Here is a 23,974-nt window from a genome sequence, read left to right on the forward strand (position 1 = left end):
TAGCTACACAAGAATGAACTCCGCTGCTGCGAATGGTGGTGCTTCGTCGTCGGTACTATTAGCTGCAAGCGTTGGAGCTTCAGCGATTTGCGCACAGACAAAATCACACTTACTTAGAGCAGCAGTGTGCTTGGCTGGGGACGTTGTTGTCCTCAGCTGCCACTTCACATTAGCTACAAGCTTCTGCTCATGCCTGAAATATAGCGAATAAGTTCATGCGATATGACTTTGTTAGGTATCATTATATCATCGTTATTTGCACATTTTTGCTGAATACGGCAGCTAAAGCGGCCGGTTGGGTGGTCTCTACAAGTGTGGCTCCATCTTTCGGTATCCATAATGCAGCTCATCAACGTTGTTCTCGTCGGTTTTCTCGCCGCCAACGAAGTATCGTGAACAGAGGAGTGATGATGGGAACACGCGAAGGTGCTCTCGATTTCCTGACGCCACCCACTGTTACCGCAATTCAGGCGACGACGGAACGCGATGCAGCGCGAACGAACTACACCGACGCTCCTCGCGTGGCGTACTATGCAGAAGACACGATGTCATCCAAATTGTTTGTTTTGCACTGATCGTTGGCGTACACGTACACGACATAGTGATGGCCAGATGATCTGGTCTTCGATTACACACACTTTCCTCCCACAGCAGTTACTTTTTGTCGAAGAGAGGCGCCTTTTTCATGCACTACATCCAAGGGCGTCATGTGTTCTGATACGGCATGTGCAGCCCAAGCACGATGGCAACACTGAGAACAAACTCTCGACCCGTGCAGCTCACTGTCAAGTTCGAGAGTGCTCCTGTCGAAAGGTGTATAAGGAAACTCTTTTAAGCAGGAATTTCTAAGCCCTTGTCGCTGTGGTGGTGCGAGGGCTTGTAGGAATTCTCTCAGCCCAGCATGTCTAGAGGTGTGCTCTCACTCTCTTCTCCATTAGAGCCGCCCCGAGTGTAATGGAGCTGTTTTTATACAGTCCTCGCGAAACGACGTCGGAAGCCAACCCCACAGATCGCGTTGTGCCGCACGCACTTGGTATTGTAAACTAGCTATTCCCGGTAAGTTTCTCGTGCCAAATATTTTTCCCGGTTGTTAAAAGCTGTGAAGGAAATGCAGGTACGTGTGAATACTGTCTAGTTTTTTCGGCACTCTTGTACAGGGCAAAAGAAGACTCCTACGCAGCACAACCAAAAATCATACGTTTTTAAGAGACCACCACATTAACGTTGATGGAGGCGAAAATGCTTGAAGCCCGCGTGTTTAGATTTATGTGGATATTGGAAAACCCTGTGAGTTCCAAATATCCTACGCCGTACCTTAATATCGTATCACGGTCTCACTAGGTTACACCACATTATTTATTAATGTTACTTCAGACACATCAGTGAACGCAGATGACCTGGTTGCGCAAACATGCGCGTGGAATTCACACTTTTAAGCGACGACACATGCGCACCATTACAAACTGCCACCGTTTACGGGGTCAATCTTTAATCTTTAGTTAACAGGAATATGGATGTAATTCTGATGCACTATTACCAAGTGCGTCTCATTACTCAATTTAAAGCTTGAAAGCGGATCGTTCTTGCTACTCACTTAGTCGAATTATGTTCGTGTCGTCTTTGTGCATGGCGGCCGATTGGCCGAGTGTTCCCCGAAAGTTTCTAATATTTACAATAATAAATCATTCATAGAACTGGTAGTTCTAAATGCAATATTTATCTACTTACTCACTTTTCTACGTTAGAGAACACACAGACAAAAAAGTAAGGTTTTTATTTTTAAACTCGTTGATGCTCCCCTGAGCCACAGATACCAGTTGATCCGTATTTTATATTTCCCTTTCGTCTCCTATGAGCATTATACTTTCTAATTTTTGTGATCTCACCTGTCCACTGAAGACTGCACTCGGACTCTTGTTGGCTTGGTATTCTGCATACATGCAAGAACTCAGCGTGGTGTGGTGCCGCTTGGGCTCATGTTTTCTATACTTAAGCTTCTGCGTTAGACTTTATGAGCACGTGATATTTGTTGTTTGAACGTCACGTTTGTCTATTTTCAACAGTTTGGATTGTTACTAATATAAAGTTTATATGATATTTTATGACATGATTATTATTATTATTTATATGAACAATAGTTTTGTTATAATAATTAATATTAGCCGACTCTGCTTCGACGTTGCATTTATTGATGGTCCGTGCATATTGAAATTGACATCATGGGTACACCGGTTACAAGAGCACCTTTTTTTTTAAACGTCACCTGATAAGAGGTATCATAGCTTTTTTCATACAATTTCGAAGGCATAGTTGCTGTGCTATTAAACCTGCACGAGTATGACTGAAAGACAGGACATGGGCAGTCTTACAACTTAACGGTAACAGTTGAAAGATAGTTTATACACATTGAACAAGTGGTGAATCAAGTTAATTTAAAAATAATTCACCTACGTCATAAACTCACATAAAAATACGAGAAAGCAATCAAGACATAACGATCATTCGCTGAAGTCGCTGGATTGAAACCAGGTTACGGCTGCTACATTTTCCATGTAGGCGAAAATGCTATAGGCCTCTGTGCTCAGATTTGGGTGCACGTTAAAAAACCCCAGGTGGTCAAAAGTACCGGAGTCCTCCACTACGGTGTCTTTCATAATCTTATAGTGGTTTCGGGACGTTCAACTTTGTATATAAATAAAATCAATTACCGAACATTTGATTATGCATACACTTGTAATAAATACCACTGTTACATAGGCGTCTTGTTTTCAAGTGAGCTCAATTCATCACAAATACACTCTGCAGATACAAGTTTTCAACAACTAAACAATTAATTGTAAGCCCGCGTGCAGCACGTCTTTCACTCATTTTTCTCCACGTGTAATAGCACAGTTCATAAGCCTTTCAAAAGAACATAAGAAACTAGCCCGAATAAGTGCCTTATTACATATAATTGTTCATTTATTGAGCCTAAATGCGAGATACGAAAACATGACTGAAATAGCGTTCAGAATGCATAGATCAATACAGTATGCTCTACCAAAACGTGCACTTCACTGGTGGATTCATGGGGGTTCCTGATGAGCACCCAAAAGCCCTCGAGAACTCCGGCATGTTCATGAGAGGCACTAGGCAACGTGACCGGTATGGTGCGTAGCGTCGCCCTGATGTTCTGTATGTACTGCACCATTTCACACAATGGCTGACGAAGAACAGTTGGTCGGGTGACATGTCGAGTCCAGCCAGCGTTTCATTCTTTTCTTGTGGCGACAAGGCAGCGAAGGCCGCGTATGCAATCACTGTGCCCACCAGGTCGGCTATGTTCTCTGAGTCCAATATGTCGTTCAACGTGTCATGCTGGCGGCTCAAGGACAGCTGCAAATGACAGTCGTTGTATGCGTCATTTCACATTCCAAAAAATATGAACTATACGTTAGGGCGACAAACAACAATATTACAATCAGCTTAAGTTTACTTGACAAAATAATGAGACACTTACCCCTCCGACACTTCGAATGAACGAAAACAAACAAAAAAAGGCATCAGTAAGAGCTTTTTTAAGGAATATATGCTTCATTGCTGCAACAGGGCCGAGTTAGTCTTACAATTTATCTAATTAAATAGAGGCACCTCTCGTAATCGTAAACATTTTACTCGAGTGGTCGAGTCTTGTGTGAATAAATAGATGTTACGAGTGCCTCCTTTCAAAACAAGCACGCTATTTCTGGCCACCAAGTACTTAAAAAAATTTGGTCTTGTAAATTTAAAAAAATCCTGCTATACTTTTTGAACATGTTCAGGAAACGCTCCTTGTCGGCACCTGAGGCTTCCGAGAACACGCTGACCAAATATTATAGCGCAGCATGCGGCCTGCAACTCACAATGAGTTATCAAAATAATATCAAATTACTTTCTGTTCTCTTGACAAACGACGCTCAAGGCTTAAAATCATTTCGTCACAGGCCAAATATCAGCCATTTGCTGATTTGGGCATGGCGCACTCGGTCGCTACTAGGGCCATTGTGGGAGGCCGTGACTTGTCACAGGGAGCACGCCTGATCTCACTGAAGGGCCCCGCATTCGAAAAAATGCTCAATATAATCAGGCGCACGTAAAGAATTTCCTTCCACCGTGTCATCCCTCGCCGCTTAGCTTCGAGTGCTTTTGTTGAAACGAGAAGACATGGAATGCAACGGTAACGAGAGAAAAATCTTTGTAACTTCATACCGAGTAGATTAAAAAAAAAACATTTTTTTTGGTGTTGAATTAATGATACGATAAGCTGCTTCAGCTAATTCATTCCATGGCTATTTTTAAAACTGTTACGTGCCTTCTTAAAGGGACACTAAAAAGCAAAATGAGTTTTCGCGTATTGGCGAAGTGCAGTTTCACAATCCTCAAAACGCCACTCTTACCACGAGACGACGCTTTCTAAGCAGGAAAACGAGAAAAAGAAATTTTGGGTAGAGAGCGACGCCTTCTGGAGATTTCCGCTATGAACATCATGATGTAACAGGTTTTGTGACGTGTGCCGGGTGAAACATAGCTTCTAATTGATAAAAATAAAGTATACAGCTGTCAGCACGTTTAACTCGAACGCTCCGACGCGTAGCCGCGGCTCACTTGGACGGAGGTCCACGCCGCTAAGCATTGAAAATCATAGTGACACATATCATTTATGAATTACCGACTTTGTCATAGACACGTTTGTGGAAAAGAAGAAGAATAAGAACGTTTTTGCTGTTCTGGCTCCGGAGAAGACGTTAACTCCTGGCTTACTGTGTTGTTACAGCCTCGATGTTTCTGCTGGAGTTTCTGGGTGCATGCACCTTGGCTCCCAGGTGTTAACCGTCACTCCTAGCAACAGAAAAAAGCAGCCGCCGCCTGCGAAGACTACCCACTGAATCAGGTCTCTTGTCATCGAGACTCGAAAGAATCACGACTCCAACGACAAGCCAAGCGAGTCAGATAACCGATGCGCATATTGTTCTTATCCGGCATGTTTTACATGCGCTCCAGACACCGAGGTCGTTCCATGAAGATATTTTTGAGGATGTGAACGACTGGCTCGACCACTTTGATCGAGTTGCGAACATCAATGAATGACGTGATGGTAGCAAAGCTCGGAAGAGTTTACTTTGCATTGGAAGATTCCTCGAAAAGGTGGTATGAGAACCAAGAGGGGTTCTTAGCGAAGTGGCAGGAGTTCAGCCAACAGTTGCGCGACCGATATCACAAAACTGAAAGAAAGGAAAGAGATGAGCATGCCATCGCATGTAGGAACCAGAGGCCGAACGAGAGAATATCGATGTTTGTCGAGAAGATGCTTCGGCTGTTCTGGCGCGCCGACCCTGACATTTCCGAGCAAAAATAAGCTTGGTATTTGATGCGTGAAGTGAAAGAGCAGCTTTTTCTCGGACTAGTTTGTAATTGATGGACACCTGCGGCCCAGTTCATCAGCGAGGCAACCACGATGGAGCTCACTCTCCAGCAGTGGTCGTGACAGTGACTCGACCGGGTCTGATAGTGAGAGACAGGCACTCGCAGCCTTGATACGAAATATTGTGCCGGGTGGCCTACGTCAGCGCCAGTCACTAATACACCAACCACCTTACGGACCTTGAAGACGTGATTAGAAACGAGATCAGACAGGTGGTCACCCCACTCGCACCACCAATGCATGAGGCTCCCATCCTAACATATGCGGCGGCGCTGCGATATCCAGTGCAACAAGCCACAGGTCTCTCTATCCGTACGATTGAATGTGATTCTCGTCATTTGCAGACATCTCTTCCGGTCCACCACCTAGTTCAAGGTTTCCGAGCGCACCAACATATATGCCGCCCAGCTCACGACCAAGTGCTATCAAGGCAAGCGTGTGGCCTTAACCGTCCACTGTGTTACCACTAGGCGAAGCGGGTCACGTGTGTCGTCACAGCCAGTACCGCCTACTTGGTCTGCGCAGTTTCCACCCTGATGCTAGATGCCCATGCTACGGCGAGCGCCCTCGCAAAATGGAGGCCTATCTTACTGGCCAACGAATGCCTTCGTCTGTTTAGCACAACCAGCCGCGGACTCCACCGTCTCGCCGGCGTACCTCACCCAGCATGCCCTCACCACCTTCCGCTTCTTTCAGTAACCGTCCTCCGTGTTACCGATGGGAATGCTAGGAGCCACGGCTTCTGAGGGTGGAACCGCAGTCTTACGAACCTTCAAAAAACCTGCCCCCTCTCGACGCAACGACCCGACGATGAGCGTTACGGTCTATTGTTATTTTTTGACAGTAATAAGATTGTTCCTGCCAATATCGCTGTCCTAGTTGATTATCACATCGTCACCACAATCGCCGACACTGGTGCCGACTACTCTGTTACGGGCGCCAGACTGGCATCTCAGTTGAGGAAAGTTACGACACCGTGGCAAGGGCCCCAGTTGCGCATGGCAGATGGCCATCTGGTGATGCCGACAGCAATGTGCACTGCACGTGTCGATATCCGTGCATAGAATTTCATGGGGTCTTTTCTCGTGTTGCCTGTGTGCTCCCGGTCACTAATCCTGGCAATGGACTTACTTCTAAAATACGGCGCATTCAGTGACCTCCATGAGTTGCTTGTGTCATTTCACGACTATTTCTGTGCTGGAACTGAGAACAATTCGTTCCCGAAGACAGCGTTCCGCATTGGCGACGGTTCTGTGACTCTGCCCCCTCGACGCAGCCTTTTCTTAACTGCGAAATTGGGACAGGATGTATCGAACGTTGTAATCGGGGAGGCGAATTTGTCTTACCTATTTTATGACAAATCTTCATGGCCAGAGGCATCATTCAGCCTTGCAGCAGATAGGCTGGCACACTTGTCACAAACTTTGGCGTGCAATATTGTCATCTTGCACAGCACAACGCCCTTGCATACATTGAATAAATTGCCTTTGCCTGGCGTTTTTCAGTATTAACAGCAATTTCGTCATGTCACCACTCTGCCGAGGCGTTCATGAACACTCTGACATAAACCAGGGTCTGCCTTCAGCACAATGAGAAAGCATTTTGCGTTTATTCGGCTCTTTTCGAGACTGCTTCACTACAACGTCGAACGTTACCAGATGCTGCATGTCCTGCATCAAATTGTCGTCGAACCCATCGAAAGAGCCACTCGACAGCATGACTATCCTTTATCTAAAGAAGAAAAAGACGCTATATGGAACCATGTTCACCAGATGCTTAAAGATGGCCTCATATAGCGATCGACGAGTGCCTGGGCTTCTCGAGTTGTGTTGGTAAAAAAAAAGATGGTACGTTGTGCTTTTGCGTCGATTATCGCAAATTGAACAAAGTCACTAAGAAAGACGTGTATCCCTTGCCCCGAATCAACAACTCCTTGGACCGTGTACGCATTTGTTGGTAGTTTTCCTGCGGGGATTCACGTAGTACCTATATGGCTGACCTCAATGGCTCCAAGTATTTGCGTAGTGGCTACTAGCAAACCGCGAAAAGCCATCTTTTATCACTCCTGATGGCCTCTACGAGCTTAAGCTCCTGCCTTTGAGTCCATGCTCAGCGCCAGCAACAACCCCAAGGATGTTGGACACAGTTCACTCGGGGCTCAAGTAGAAATATTGTCTTGTTTAACCTGAGGACGTGGTGCTTTTCGAAGACACGTTTGAGCAGCACATCCAGCGTCTTCAGACGGTTCTTCATGCAATTCGAAGATCTGGGCTTTCTCTAAAACCTGAAAAGGCCCATTTTGGGTACGAAGAACTGCAATTTCTTGTTCCAATAGCACTTTGACTTGGGTGAGTTGGAACATAATTGGATAAACAAATGCTCGTTTGTGTTCTGTGTGCCTTTTTTGTCTTCGTCTGATTTGCACTGAAGCTTATCCAATTATGTAATTCCTTGGCCATGTCGTTAGTAATGTCGGCATGCGCCCCGATTCTGAGAAACAGTGCCGTTGCCGCATTTCGCGTGTCAAAAAAATAAGCGTGACCTACGGCAATTTTTGGGGCTGTGTGCGTAATACAGGCACTTCGTTAAAAATTTTTAATGATCCATGAACCTCTGATTGAACTAACGAAAGAAGGTATTCCGTTTGTTTGGAGTACAGATCAGCGCCATGCCTTCGACGCCCTCTGAAACCTTCTGCAGATGCCAACCATATTGAGTCATTTTGACGAGACTGCAGACAAGGAGATGCACACTGTCGACAGCAACGTCGGTCTAAATGCTGTACTGGTTCTTTGGCCTAAAATAGCGTAGACTGAGTGATTGCATATGCAAGCATAACGTAGTCACATGCTGAAAGAAACTGATTGATTGATATGTGGGTTTCAACGTCCCGAAACCACCAAAACCTGAGAAACTATTGTGCAACATAAAAAGAATCCTTAGCTCTTTTCTGGGCCCTAACAAAGTTTTGACTTCACTTGTACGGCCGCCTATTCAGGGTAGTCAGCGACCATCATTTATGGTGCTGGCTCGCAAGTCTCAAAGACCCCTCAGGACGTCTAGTGCCATGGAACCTTCGACTTCAAGAATTTTATCTCACCAACGTATACAAGCTTGGTCCGAAACACACCGTCACCGACTGCCTTTCACGTGCGCCAGTCAAAATTAAAACATTAACCATGAAGAAAGCGACGTTTTTTTTTCTGCCGTGTCTGTCGTTTTTTCTGCCATTTTTTTTTCTGCCTCTGAAACAGCTTGGCGGCATTAAGCTCAGTTCACTCATTGAATACCTAGAAGGGCGCGAATTTAACTTTCATCGTAGTTTCGCCTGCTCACTTGCGTCCATTTTGTTTTCGGCATAAAGTCCTTCACAAGAACAACTTTCACTATACTTTAGCTACATACCTACTAGTTGTACAATCCACGCTTCACGATAAAATAACCAGACACCTGGGTTACACTCGCACGTTGGAACAAATTCACCATTCCTACTATTGGCCAAGTTTCGCGGAAAGAGTGAAGCACTACATTCGATCATGTCGCAACTTGCAACGGCGTAAGACTCCTCCTCTATAACCAGCAGAACTCCACGCCCAACAGCGACACCGAAGGCACCATTTCATCCGGTCGGCATGGAGTTTCTGGGATCATTGCCCATGTTTTCGTCTGGAAACCAATGGGTTGTCTCTACAGATTGCTTAACCCGATACTGCGAAACGAAGGCACTACCAAAAGCTGCCGCAGTCGACGTCACCCACTTTTTTTGTTAATAGCATTGTCCTCTGTCTTTGTCCTCCAGCTGTTGTCATCAAAGAACGTGGCGCAGCTTTCACCACAGAGATCCAACACAAAGTTTTCAGCCTAATCGGCCCGGAACACCCCCCAACAACGACATATCACCTAACAACTGGTCTCGCTGATCGACTAAAAAGGACCGTTGCGGACATATTGTCAATGTATGTAGCCCTTCAATACAAGAACAGGGACGATATGTTACCTTACGTTACATTTGCTCATAACAATGCACTCCAAAAAAGTACAGGTTTCACGCTCTTTTGGCTTGTGCATGGTCGAGAAGCACTGCCAAGCTTACTGTCTTGTTTAACCAGCGAATATATGCTTGCTGCAGTTAACGATAGGTGGAGCGGGCGTGGGTTTCAATGGTAAGTTCGTCTGTCTAGTCTGCCTGACCGGCACGTCGAGTGCACTCACTTGGCATCGAGTTCTCGCTACGTTTCGCTCGTGGCTATGTTATTGCGCACACCCACGGCGTTAATTGTCGTATCCTTATCTCGATAATGAACAATGTGAGCGACAGCTCACGCAGCTTTCGAGTTTGAATTTGCAGCTGTTGCTCAAAATAAATATGTATAAAAAGCTGTACAAACACACGTTATTGGCGTTTGTAAACGTTGTGCAATAAATAATTATGAAATTCGATGGTGTCGTTCATGTTCTGATTGACTAAATTTCAGACAGCGTAAGCGAAAAGCAAGCCACGGCCAAAGCGCTGCTAGAAAAAGCGAAAAAATCAGGCTCAGAAATGCTTCTTTGTTGACGTGGCTCTTGCATTTAATAAATGAGCTTTCACAACACTACTTGTGAATGGTTAAAGCGAACTAGTCAACTCTGCTTCCATCTACAACACAGAATTGAAAATTGCCTAACAAGTTGCAATGAAGCTTTGGCCCCAAGTAGATCAAAAGATCCGCAGCAATTTTAGGGTAGCCATGCAAGCTTTGCCAACGAAGTGATCTCCAGACAGATTCTAGAAATGCTAAAGAGGAAAGTAATCAAGCCGCACACGATTATTTGGTTTCCGGCTTACATAGGAGAAATGAATGGTACTCCCGCGAACATAACCAAATCTGCCCACAATGCTGCCCAAGGAATTGTCAATCATGCAGCCACAAGGTGAGAGGATGTATAAGATTCGGAAAGCAAGGATAGCCTTCTCACGTACAACAAGACAACGAAACATTTCTATCTAGGACACAAAGCCATCCCCCTCCACACACTAAAATAAACAGAGCTCAGGCCTTTAAGCTGAGGCTCTCACAGACAAGAAGGTATCAAAACGCGATGTCAATGAAGAATATTTATACAGAGTTCGCTGTTCATACAACATGCAATAAATGCTATGACACGAATGATCTTGCTCATATGCTTTGGCGTTGCTCCGGGTTACGCAGTGACAAGAAAAATACTGAAGAGCAATGGGACGCATATTTACCCAGTCCTGCATTAGAGGAAAAATTACGGGCAGTCTAACGGGCCTGCAAAAAGGCTGAAAACTAGGTCTTTCGGTCGCATCGGCAGCGGCCCACTTCGGGTTAGGACACTAGCGCGACCTACTTGACATTATTTCAGGAAGTTCTTTGATCCATCTATCACTCTGTCAATTCTCTAGGTTCTACACAGCATGTACACCTTTCTTCTTCCTTGAATCTCGCTTCATAACCACGCCTCTTTCTGCATTATTGAGAATTAAGGCGCAAAATCCCTAATTCGGAGACGAGAAAAGACAGGTGAGTGCCTGCTCACAAGTGAAATTTTACTGAAGCAAACGAAATGAGTAAGCAATCACTGGCAAGCTCGAGATGAAATATATTATCAGTAAAAAGGCAGATACTAAAAATGCGAAGGTCTTGCACATTGCAGGAATCACTTTCATGCCAAAAAACCAGGGAGTAGCTGCTCATGACACGTTTATTTTCCTTTTGAGACAAGTGTTACTAGCTGGCTCAACATAATTTTTGAAAATGAAGTCAGTCAACCTTCTTTGGCCCTACGCGACAGGCACGCACTGCGTTTTTGTTAGAAGTACGGCGGCTTTGTTCTAACCCTGAATAAAGCATTCGTTTTGTCCTGAAATCTTCCTGTCTGCCTTTTTCGGAGGAATTGATGCATCTCAAGCGAAATTAAAAATCACGACTACGTGAAGCTCTGGGTATTGCCTATGTCAGTAACCGTAAGTTACCCGGGCGTTGCCCCATAATATGAAAATTGAGCGACAGGAATTGTGGATGGAAATGTAGATTCGATTATTTATTTGCCTGCTTAATGCTACTCTATCCTATTTTAATATTGGCGAGTCCCAAATTCTGTTTTCTATTCGTTATTGCTGCTTAGTAGTTTGTGAACTGGAGATCCAACAATTCTTCGAGTGGATCTTCACAAAAGTTGGCAACGACAAGCTCTATGGACGTTGCTCTGGTGGTGGTTGGTTGTTCGCAGTCATATCAAACGCATGGTAAGTTATACTGAGCCGTCATACAGGGCAAAAGGCAGTCGTTGTTTATAATGTCCACATAAAAGCCCCCGTTAAGGTAAAAGCTTTGTGCGTGTAACGAATTTATATTGCTCCATGAAGATTATAGTTGATGCTTGTCTGCTGCAACCCTTTTTATTCACATGAACACATATGTTGTGACTACAACTGCAGTTTTCTTTACACCGTGAAAGGGGACAGTGAGAGACGATGACAATGCTATGTCCTAAGGTGCATGTCCACATTGAAGTCACCACCTAGCATAAATGATTTGTTCGTGTAGGTGCTTTTTAATGTACCGCCACTATATTATTGTAAAACGTTTTTGTGTCTCACATGTGTTTCCACTACAGCAATGGTTCAATACCATAATCCTAACGGAAGAAAATTAAGGCTAGTTGCTACGTATCATCGCCATTAAAACATCTGACCTGCATAGAATACGAGGCAGAGTGAAAACTGGAAGCTGAAAGCGTGGCCTTTCTGGAACACGTTACTAATATCATCTGGCATTTAACGTGCCAATGCCACAGTGTGATGATGAGGCATATCGTAGGGAAGGACTCTAGAAATCTCGGCCGTGCAGTATTCCTTACCTTGCAGTGTCACAGTAAAGGGGCTCTAGCAGTGCAGGGGCTCTAACGTTGGGCTTCTATCGAAGAGCAACAGCGGCGGGTATGCAACCCTGGAGCCTATCAAGTGCCCGTTTTTTTACATTTCTGGGACAGCTAATGTAATTACCTTTGCAGAGATATATCTAACATGCCCTGAAACATAAACATGGGGAAGTAGGGAAGCACCAACAACACCAGTATACGTCATTCTGCACAGAAACGATGCGCTTGCCATGCACCTGTAGGGCATTAGCGTACTACGCGGAAGCTGCTGATGATGAAATATGGCTGAGCACTTGGTAGTTGGTGGGCATCCTGGATAAACGCGTTTTTAGCAGTACAGGGATGGACTGGACACACCACAAAAAAAGGGCGCTCGGTTTTTATGGTGTGTCAAGTGCATTCCTGTACGGTTAAGAGCACATTTATGCAGGATGCGACTCCAGCTAGCCCCTCTAGAGCTGCTCTTAATTAATCCGCACACTCGTTTGCAAGGTTGATATAAGACATATCGACACAATGCCCTCACTGACCGGTCACACATACACACATGCATGTGTGTGTGTGTGTGTGTGTGTGTGTATGTGTGTGTGATGACGTGGCGAAAAGTGCACTTACGACAGATTTGTGTGATCGCCTCAAGCACAGAGCCCTTCTAGTGTATTCTTGTCGGTCTTTCGTGGGCCAGTATTGCCGCTTTATTCCTTCCACGTCAAAAGCATGCATGAGCTCATGAGCTATTATCTGCAATGTAAGGAAAAAACATTTCACGAACGAAAGTTTCAGCATGTGCGACACACGTAGAAATCAATCTCAGGCGAATCACCTAGAAAGCCTCTGCTATGCATCGTTTTTCGCCATTGAGCAAAATGTTACAGCCGGATTGTCGCTATAATGTAAGTTTTTTTTTTTATATATGTGAGGTTCAACGTCTCAAAACCACTATTATGAAAGACGCCGTAGTGGAGGGCTCCAGAAATTTCGACCACATGGGGTTCTTTAACGTGCACCCAAATCTGAGCACACGGGCCTACAACATTTGGTCCTTTATCGTAAATGCAGCCGCTGCAGCCAGGATTTGATCCCGCGACGTGCAGGTCAGCAGCCGAGTACCTTAGCCACTAGCCCACCACGGCGGAGCAAGATAGTGTAAGTTGAGTGGCTGGCTAGCCTAATAGGTACATACTATAAATTGACACGTGTACAGTTTTCTATGGTCTGGCGCAACCTCGGCCTTGAATGTGCAGCACATACGTTACTTTTTTGAAGCAAGTGTAAGCAGTGGTTACGGGCGTATTCCTGCAAGGAGGAACACTGCATTCAAGATGGACCTTACGCGATTACCACCACCACAATTGTTGGGCGACTGGTAATACAACACCATCGTAGTTATTGGTTCTCTACGGCTTCCGCTGCTCCGCACCACGTCGTTGCTAAATGTAAGTGAATGCAGCACATTTTTAAATTGCTAGTAAGCTACATTGAAGTCACCTGGTATAGAAATGACATATCTTCTTATTAGCCAGCAGAAATTGTCTGATAAAGAATATTCTCTATTTCTGCCTTCCTGCTTTTACATAAACAGTGAGGTACTTGTGGAGAGTGCCTGCTCCCCATGTTTAAGTGGGTATGCGGCACTCGTGATGAAGGGAAGGGTCTGCATAGCCTAAGCGACAGGCATGTCGTGTTATTTATTGCTTTCTGGGCTAGTCTATCTTGTTTGATGGACGCTCGTGTAATCTTTCTCTAATCTTGGTGCACAGTTAGTTAGGAAGGCGACCATAATAATATAGCACGAAAACATAGGCGGCTCTACAGTCTGACATACAGGGAGATAAAAACTACACTTTTTTCGGAAAACAATGCTCAGAATTTAAAAACACCTGCGTGCATTTTCTGTGAATTATTTGTGTTGGCTCAAGGCACTTGAAGTCATAAAACTCTCCTGAGTGTTGTTTCAGGCGGTACGTTATTGTAAGTGAAATGAACAAGAGCTTCTTTTGGGAGAAGTGGTGGCTTGGATCAGACCCGCATAGCTGACAAACAAGTTCTCAATGTTGTAGTATTCTAGGCCTTCACTAACTGCAGGAAGGCGACCTAAAATGTGTTGTTGCAGCGGTGAGCGATACGCATTACCAACAGTCTCATGCCTGATGGAAATTGACGTGTGCTATTTGCACAAATCCTGCGTACCTTGTGGGGCTAAAAATTGTGAAGGGGGTTGTTGTATCCTGTACATGGTTCCTGCAGTTTCGGTTTCAGCGTTAAGGTGTCCTCGTGCTTGTGTTTTAATTGTGAAACGCCAATTAATGAAGGAGGTACAGTTGGCCCAAAAACTTTGCGCACCATGCGAGCTTTTGCCAAACTGCCTGTCCACGCCACCTAGCGGTGCGTCATCTACCATCGACCAGAGTTCTGGGCCGGAAACGGGTCTTTTTCTTATTTACTGGCCTTTCAGTTTTCTACTGCCACTGCTTAGCGCATTATTAGTTCGCTGTTTTCACGGGTATCGCTTATATGCAGTATGACCATCACTTTGGTGTTTTCATGGGAGGATCAAAACTATCACGGCGTGTCTAAAACGGTGTTCTGTTGGCAAGGTGTCAATTTCTGATAAAATTTCGACTGATAACAGTTATGCTCATAGACTGCTGTCCAGGCAGAACTCGTACAAGCACATGCCAAAAGCGCTTCGCGTTGAAAAAAGCGAAAGGTGTAAATTATTTGTACCCTGTCAGAAAAGAGACAGGCCGTCGATTAGGATAGGGATGCTTTCAGGGCGCCGCGGTGCTACCGATCGCCGCTGACGTAGCGGAAGTGCCGCGAAGAGGCTTTGGGTCATGTGCTCACGTGGTCCGTAAATTTTTGTGGTTGACTGTACGTTGAGTAACATATTGAGTGGTCACTCTGGCCAGAAGAGGTGGTTCTACACTGCTTCACGCCGGCCGTAAGATGGCAACACATCACTTGCTGCTTTGAAGGAAACGCACGTACGATTTGTCAGTACCTTTCCTAGTGCATTATATGCATACGTGTCTTTAAAGCTGCGATTGTGGCTTTCTTATTCATGCCCCGCCGCGGTGGTCTAGTGGCTAAGGTACTCAGCTACTGACCCGCAGGTCGCGGGTTCAAATCCCGGCTGCGGCGGCTGCATTCCCGATGGAGGCGGAAATGTTGTAGGCCCGTGTGCTCAGATTTGGGTGCACGTTAAAGAACCCCAGGTGGTCGAAATTTCAGGAGCCCTCCACTACAGCGTCTATCATAATCATATGGTGGTTTTGGGACGTTAAATCCCACAAATCAATCAATCAATCAAATAATCAATCAATCGGCTTTCTTATTCGTCTTTATAGCCTCGCGTGCACTTGGACGGGCAGGGTCTGGCATGAATCGTATGCGAGAAAAGCGCATATGGTGTCGACGCAACGGAAACGTTGCTAAGCTCCATGTTCATGACCAGGACAACAGCAGAAAGACGCGATAAAAGATGTGCAATAACGTGCCAAGCGTGCTTCGTGGCCTTCGCTTGTTTCGTCTGCCTCTCAGCTTGGCTGAGAGGCAGACGAAACAGATATCATTTTTTATTGAAACCTTAAGCTAACATTGCTCGCATTGCGCTGTTTGGCGCTTAGAGCATTTTTGGGGCTCTTGACTTCGCGTATTATTTTTGTGGATTGCTTCACACACACAAAAAAAAATACTATTTAGAATGCTGCACCGCATGTTGGCGAGAAAATCGTTTCTTCGCGCAATAAAATGAGTTGCCGCTCGCGTTTATTAGGTATTCTTTTTGCCGGTACATGTGTTCGAGTTCACTGTATCAGTGAGATTTTGTGAAAAGGGATGTTATGCTTACAATCGTTATATGAGGCGTTTGCCAATTGCCTAAAGATCTGAAGAGTTCACTAAAAGAGAATTGGTGAATCTAGAAAAAAAATGTTTGCTAGCTAGATCAATAGGGTCTAATTTTTGAGTGAACACGCCTCCTTAACAGTTCACATAGCACCTAAGATCATTGCCTTGTTTTTACTATGGGAACTACTTGTGACTGTTTTTTTTTGTGAAAAAAAATGATGTGAAGTTCGCATGAGAAAATTTGTGCCAATGAGGCAAAGACAAGGTAATCAACAATTTTTCTTTCTTTGTTCGGTAAATGCTGCAGTCAAGTGCTGCAGCAACTATTGCCATGCTGCGTTGTGCACTGCATGTTTAGTTGTATTCAACTACACGTACAATGCACCGCATTTTTTTTTTCATGTGAAAACATTGCACCGCCTTTAAATTTACATTATAACCCCTTCAACAGTATCGCGTCACAGGACTTAACGCACATAGACCGCTTACCGTAGACCTTAGGCAGATTTCGAGAAGCGCCTAAGGTGTGATCAGACACTGTCACTCAACTTTGAAATCTGATACGTTTATAATATATTCTGGTACAGGGTGATCACGCTGTTTCCTCGCCACTCTAGATTTCTAAAGAACAAGTGAACCTGCGCAGGAACTACAGCAGAAGACTAACGAACCATCTAGTGCGCGCTTTACATTGTTTCCATGCTCTCCTACCTTGTCGATAGCACAATAATCCATCTGACCTACGTAAAAAATTACGCAGCGAGAGGAATCTGATGAACAACATTTTCGGCAGGAACAATCTATATACTTTGTTCTTTGTGCTTCTTTAGGCAACCTTTATTATACGGTTCATCGAGTCGCATAGCCACAAGTCCCGTAAAAAGCTTTACTAGAAGGCGTTAACCACCAGATAAAAAGTCTTTTCTGCTTTCTTGCACATCCGAACTGTAGTATTGCGGTTTCTTGCGAATGCTACTGCGAAGATGCGTTATGGAAGGAAGAGGTGAGCGCGTATGAGGATAGGCATGAACAGCGGCGATGTCCATGTATGGGCTTGCAGAAATAGTCCTTTGAACCTTTAGGGAAAGTTAGAAATTTTGGCTATAGGCAAAGATGATTACGAAATGTTGTTATCCTTAGATAACAATTACATAGACACACTCAGCGGTCGTCCCTGCCATGTTTCATATTAGATCCAAATCAAAAAAACTGCGCCGCGCCACCAATTCTCCGCATGCTATTGAATGTGTGCGAGCACTACCGATGAACGCTGCAGAAGCCTGCGTGAAACGAGCCAGTCATCTCTGCAGAGCGAATGACGTTTGAGATGACGTCGTTTCCTGTCGGAGAACTGCCGTCGACCACATTTTATCAAGAGGAGGAAACATACTGCACCAACATAAACACAACCCTCCAACACGCCACCAATAGCCGATTTGGGGAAGGTGGCAGCTACCTGCCTATACGTGCACTGACCTAGAGAAGGTTCTTGCCACTGGTCATGCTCGACATATATATCGAGAGAAAATTCCTAGTCGTCCCTCGTTCGTAATCTGCCTTCACTGTTCACTACGCATTGAAGCCCCACTAAAATTGCCTCGCTCGCTGGAGCGGCTCTATACGCACACTGATGATGTTATTTTCTAGAATTACGCTATTGGTCAGATCTTAAGCAAGTAAGCCACTTGCCTTACTTCGTGCAAAATTCAACTTGTTGCTATCAGATTCATGACATTGTTATTGCAGCTGCAATTTTCATGTGTTGACTGCCTACATCATCCTCAGAAGCAGCGTGAAATGTTGCTGAATTTTTTATGCACACAAAAAAGTTTCTTTTATTTTATATCAAACGCTCTGCTTCGAAACATTTCTCTACATAGCAAAAAAGGAAATCTAGTGAATTATGCGCCATTTCCGCCATATTAGATTAACAGTAGTGAGCTGACTTTCAATGAACTTGCGTAGTTACAAAATGTTTGATATTTAATCAAGGTTCGGTTACTACACAGTAAGAACGGTATATGAAGAACACGTATATAAAAAAATATGTGGACTACTTTCCTACTTAATTTTTGGCATTTGATAGCGACCTCTACAATACTTGTTTTTTTTAAGTTGGTATGACTAGGTTTTATTCTACGATTGGGAAACATTTTCACACTTGAGAAACAAGATGTATTTGATGTAGGTTTGGGAAAAGTTTAAATGGAGCCATTTATAGTATTTTATGTAAAACAATGATGCGTGTTTCTACTAGCGCAAATCATTTTAGGATGTTTCTCGCATGCATTCTACTTTGCTTCTAATCTGTAAGTATTACATATTTCCACATTGTCATCGCATAGAACTGCGCTTGCAGGGCGAATAAATATTACGAACTTTAGGAATGAATAAGGAAGACATAACTAGCACTTACCATTCCGAGGCTACCATAGTTCAGTGCGAGTGGCCCGTATGAATACATGAGTGGGCTTTGCATAATAGCTGTAGGTATTGTAATAGAGTTTTCTGTTCTTGAATAATAGGCGTTGATTTCAGAATCGTTATACAGTGGATAAGTCGGGTCGATCCAAATATCATGAGACGAGAGAGACAGAGCTTTTATCCACGTGGGAAAGAGTCGATCCAGTGGCGCGTCCGGATATTGTTCTGCGGCAGGGGATATACAAGATATCTTTGCGAAAAAACTTCAGGAATTGCCTATACACGTTACGCACCGAATCCTGCTATTGATTTTCGAGCGCATAAAAGATTAAACCAAAATATTGAGGGATGAAAGTTTTAATACCAAAAGAATCAAGGCTACGTAATTACCGTTGCTCAGGGGAATCTTGAATGGCTCCAGACACAGTTTCAATGAGAGCCCAACTTTTCTGAACCGATTAAGTCTCTGCCTCACGGAGTGACTATGAACGACTGGTTCTTGAAGGGAAAAAAAAGAAGCTAATTTCTGTCTACCATGTCTACCGACAAGACTAAGCTACGTGTAGGGTAGGAGTGAAGGGGATAAAAAAAATATGAGTAGAAAAATATTCGTAAAAGTATACAGAAGAGGGAGCACTCGCCGCACAGGAGCGATTGAGAAAAGAGAGCAGATATAGGAACGATGAGGTGCATGGTTGAAGGAGTCCGTAGGCAGGACACCGATCAGCAAGAGCTACAAGGCGGTAACTAACGTGTTAAAGACGGTGGTCTTTCTTCGGGTACTTCGACATAAAAATTTTGATCTGTCTGTCTACTTGTTTGTCTCTTTGTCCATCGAAATGATATCCGAAACAACCACAGTCCAACCTCATGCGCAACGCCCACCAATATTGCTGAAGTTTCAGTGTTCATACTTGTGCAATTATCAATCAAAAAGCAAATATTGAGCATATCTGAGACACAATAACACAAAAATATACTGTTTGTGTTTCTTTTCACTACAAAAGGCATACATAAGCCATTTAACGACCGTAGTGTATATGACGCTGCGCTGACAATGCAACGCTATGCACAAAATATCAATTGCTTTAAACGCAATTCTAAGATGATACGGTAGTGGCACCTGCTAGTCGCTTTGCGTCCGAGACAGGGGCGCACGCCTTCCTTCGTTTTCAAAGATAACTGCCAGATAGCGCTCAAGTCTCACGTGCCACGATGTGCTCGTTCGCCTTCGGTGCACGCTCGAGGCACTGTAACGCAGCACCTCGAGAATACAATTCAGCAATTTTCTCGCGCAGAACATCAAATAAAGTGCTTGTTCATTCTCTCCAGACGCAAAACTATCGTCTTTCGACGACATTTGCAGTGAAACATGCATATACGCGGAATGTTTACACCATCACCACCTAGGAGATCGCGGATGGCGGGCCGATCGGCGAGAGCTGCTCTGACAGCGGACGTCGTAACCGTTCAACTAGAAATCCACCGAGCGAGTGTTGGTCTTAGACACATCGCTGCGTCTCGGCCTCAGCGGGTCTAGGCATGGATCCGTCTTTCCTTTCCCGTCACATTTCGGATGCTATATATTGTTACGGAAAAGAAGAGACGCCGTAACGACGAGGCTGGAGATTAGATATATTCAAAACCAGCGCTAATGGCGTGCCCGGTTCACCAGCGATCGAGCGGAGACAACTCTTCGCCTTTCTCGTCAGGCACACACGCGCGTCGCCCCCTGGATTATCAATATACATCCATGTAGCATAACCCCCGGCGGCGCAAGCGCCGTCTCGGCGCATTTAGATGTCAACGTCACAAGGAGAGTTGTAGGGCTTCAAGCGCGCAACATGTACAATATTGGTAGCCTGTGGGGCACATGAAGGCAACGGGGTGGCAGGACCAATTTCATATGTTACAGGAGTAACCACACGAAGGACTCGGTATGGGCCTGTGTAGCGAGTAAGCAGTTTTTCTGACAAGCCAACTTGACGGGTCGGAGACCAGAGCAGTACCAAAGAACCGGCCGGAAAGTGTACGTCGTGGTGTCGTTGGTCATACAAACGCCGTTGCTTCTCTTGAGAGGTCAGAAGGCGAGTACGGGTGATTTCGCGTGCGTGAGCGGCCCGAGTGATAGCGTCCATGGCATATTCACTGGTCGGTACTCCAGGGGACTGTATGACGGTGTCTAGAGGCAATGTTGGATCTCGGCCAAACAGCAGAAAAAATGGAGAGTAACCATCAGTGTATTGGCGTGAGGAATTGTAGGCAAATGTGACGTACGGCAACGCGAGATCCCAGTCGGTGTGGTTGGTAGAAACATACTTAGCGAGCATGTCTGTAAGAGTTCAATTTAGACGCTCTCTGAGTCCATTGGTTTGCGCGTGGTATGACGTAGTCAGCTTGTGTCTCGTTTTACAGGACTGCAAGATGTCGGCTATGACCTTCGACAAAAAGGTGCGGCCACGGTCTGCAAGCAGCTGCCGTGGGGCTCCGTGTTGCAAAATCACGTCCTTGAGGAGGAAGTCGGCGACATCTGTGGCGCAGCTTGTTGGGAGAGCTCGTGCGATGGCATAACGCGTGGCGTAGCCGGTGGCCACGGCTATCTCCTTGTTACTCGAGGAAGACAAGGGGAAAAGACCAAGTAGGTGCAAAACAACGCGGAAAAACGGTTCTGACGGAATATCAAGTGCTTGAAGGCGTCCGGCGGGAAGTGTCGATAGCGTTTTGCGGCGCTGACATTTCTCACAAGAAGCAACGTATCTTCTGACTGAGCGTGCAAGCCCTGGCCAGTAGAAGCGTCGGCGTATTCGGTCGTAAGTGCGTGACACACCAAGGTGACCAGCAGTCGGAAAGTCATGAAGTTCATGTAGAACTTCCGAGCGAAGGTGTTTCGGAATGACAAGCAGCAAAGCCGGTCCATCCGGCTCAAAACTTTGGCGGTATAATACATCATCGTGGAGCACGAATGAGCGATCGGACTGACTGGAAGATGGTGATTCAAGGCGCTCAATGATAGCACGCAAGGACGCATCATGGCGCTGCTCGTCACCGATGCATGTCATTTGCGAAAGGGAAAAGACGCAAGGCTCGGTGTCGGTGTCATGCATAGTGCTTGACTCAGCGACTGGGTAGCGCGACAGGCAGTCTGCGTCCTGATGTAGGCGTCCAGACTTGTACGTCACCGTAAAGGTATACTCTTGGAGTCGCAGAGCCCAGCGCCCGAGCCGGCCAGTAGGATCCTTCAGTGACGTAAGCCAACATAGCGCATGATGGTCAGTTATCACAGAGAAATTAGTGCCATATAAATATGGGCGGAACTTTGAGACTGCCCAAACAAGAGCAAGACATTCACACTCCGTAATAGAATAGTTGCGCTCAGCAGCTGTGAGGAGGCGGCTCGCGTAGGCGACAACTCGGTCGTGTCCCCGTTGGCGCTGGGCTAACCCGGCTCCGATTCCGCGACCACTAGCGCCGGTTCGAACTTCCGTCTGAGCGAATGGGTCAAAGTGAGCCAATAGGGGTGGAGTCGTCAATAGCGTGATTAGGTGAGAAAAAGCAGCAGCCTGGTCGGTACCCCACGTATATGTGACGTCTTTCTTTAGAAGCTCTATGAGGGGTCGAGCGATGGTTGCGAAATCTTTCACAAACCTTCTAAAATAGGAGGAAATTCCTACAAAACTCCGGACGTCTTTGGCTGACTGGGGTACAAGAAAACTGGTGACTGCACGAATTTTCTCGGGGTCCGGCTGCACACCAGAGGCGTCGACAAGCTGGCCCCACACTGTTATCTGCCGGCGTCCGAAGCGGCACTTCGACGAGTTCAATTGGAGGCCTGCAGTGCGCAATATGTCGAGAATAGCTGACAAACGCTGAAGGTGGGTCTCAAATGTTGGGGCGATAAGGAACGGCGGCGTTGAGGTGACGGCGAACGAGCAGTGGAGTGGCTGTTGGTGATGTCCGAAGAAGGGTACACACGACTGGGCGAATACCGACGGGAGTCCTCGTATGGTCTATTAGAAGAAAATTGGGTCCAGTTTGAGGGCGTCCAAGTGCTGCGGCAGTAGCGGGAGATATGGCCAACTCGGTGGCAGCGGAAGCAGATCGTCTTGTCGTCTGCAGTGCTCCATTCCGCCGGATTGCGGGATCGCGGAATAAAGTGTAAATCATGGCGTGGTGCATTTGTTGTCATTGGTCTGGAGATGGGTCGGGAGACAGAGCAGGCCACAGGAAAAGCAAGCTTTGCAATTTCCTGCCTCACGACGGCTTGAATAACGGAGACCGGCGGAGGCGTTTGTGCAGCGCCACGGTCGAGCGGATGTGGAGGAAATGGTGCCGGACTTGACGCCTCAAGCTCCCGTCGAACTATTCGTGTCACGCTGTCCTGCATGGGTGGTGTGGCACCGAGATCGGTGCTAGTGGATGTAACAGCCGTGTTTGGTAGTCGCGTAAATTGAGGCAGAACACGGCGGCTTTTGGCCATTTTGAAGCGACGGCATTCCTTGATAGTAATATCTACGGTCGTGACGTTATTGTAGACGAGCAAATTGAAGGCGTCGTCCGCGATGCCCTCAAGTATGTGGCCCACCTTGTCAATCTCTGTCATTTGCTCGTCGACTTTTCGGCACAATGCGAGCACATCCTGTATGTACGAGACATACGACTCTGTTGACTGCACACGAGGGGCGAGTTCTTTTCGCGCTTCCATTTGGAGACCGGACGGGTCCCCAAAAATGTCGCGTAGTCGCTCCTTGAAGGTATCCCAGCTAGTAAGCTCGGTCTCATGGGCGTCGAACCAGACCCGTGGGGTGCCGTCCAAGTAAAATATTACGTTCGCGAGCATCATGGTAGGGTCCCATCGGTGTGTGTGGCTAACACGCTCGTACATACGCAGCCAGTAGTCGACGTCGAGCCCAGGTTGTGCGGAGAATGTACCGGGATCACGGGGGGTGGGCATCGTCAGTTATGTAGTGGCTGGAGCTACAGATGGGGACGCTGACAGGCTGTTGCCATTGGTAGCCATGGCCGGAGACTGAACGGTGCGGCCACTGCGAAGCTTCGTGGTGAAGACGGGGAATGTTCCACCTCCACCAAATATGTTGCGGAAAAGAAGAGACGCCGTAACGACGAGGCTGGGGATTAGTTATATTCAAAACCAGTGGTAATGGCGTGCCCGGTGCACCAGCGATCGAGCGGACGCAACTCTTCGTCTTCCTCGTCAGGCACACACGCGCATCGCCCCCTAGAATATCAATATACATGCATGTAACAATATGAACGTATACTGGGGTTTCACGTTCACGAGTGTGCGCTGAATGTGCCGAAAATCAAGCAGGAGCCTTTCTAGCAGATTACGTTGTTTTTTGAGCAGAACCA

At 46.0% G+C, this 23,974-nt stretch overlaps 1 protein-coding gene across 1 annotated transcript in view; it reads right to left on the bottom strand.

Moving 5' to 3' along the window:
• Positions 1-2,677: 2,677 nt before the first annotated feature.
• The window catches only part of LOC142771437 (neprilysin-1-like), a 59,640-nt gene continuing 38,343 nt past the window's right edge, over positions 2,678-23,974 (bottom strand). The window contains exons 7-9 of the mRNA XM_075872914.1: positions 18,597-18,829; positions 12,944-13,069; positions 2,678-3,375 (exon numbers count right to left, since the gene is read on the bottom strand). Of these exons, the coding sequence (XP_075729029.1) occupies positions 3,037-3,375; positions 12,944-13,069; positions 18,597-18,829 (698 nt within the window). The 3' untranslated portion in view covers positions 2,678-3,036. The remainder of the gene's footprint in view (positions 3,376-12,943; positions 13,070-18,596; positions 18,830-23,974) is intronic.

Source organism: Rhipicephalus microplus, chromosome 9 (genome assembly GCF_043290135.1).
Source record: "Rhipicephalus microplus isolate Deutch F79 chromosome 9, USDA_Rmic, whole genome shotgun sequence".
Lineage (NCBI taxonomy): Eukaryota > Metazoa > Arthropoda > Arachnida > Ixodida > Ixodidae > Rhipicephalus > Rhipicephalus microplus.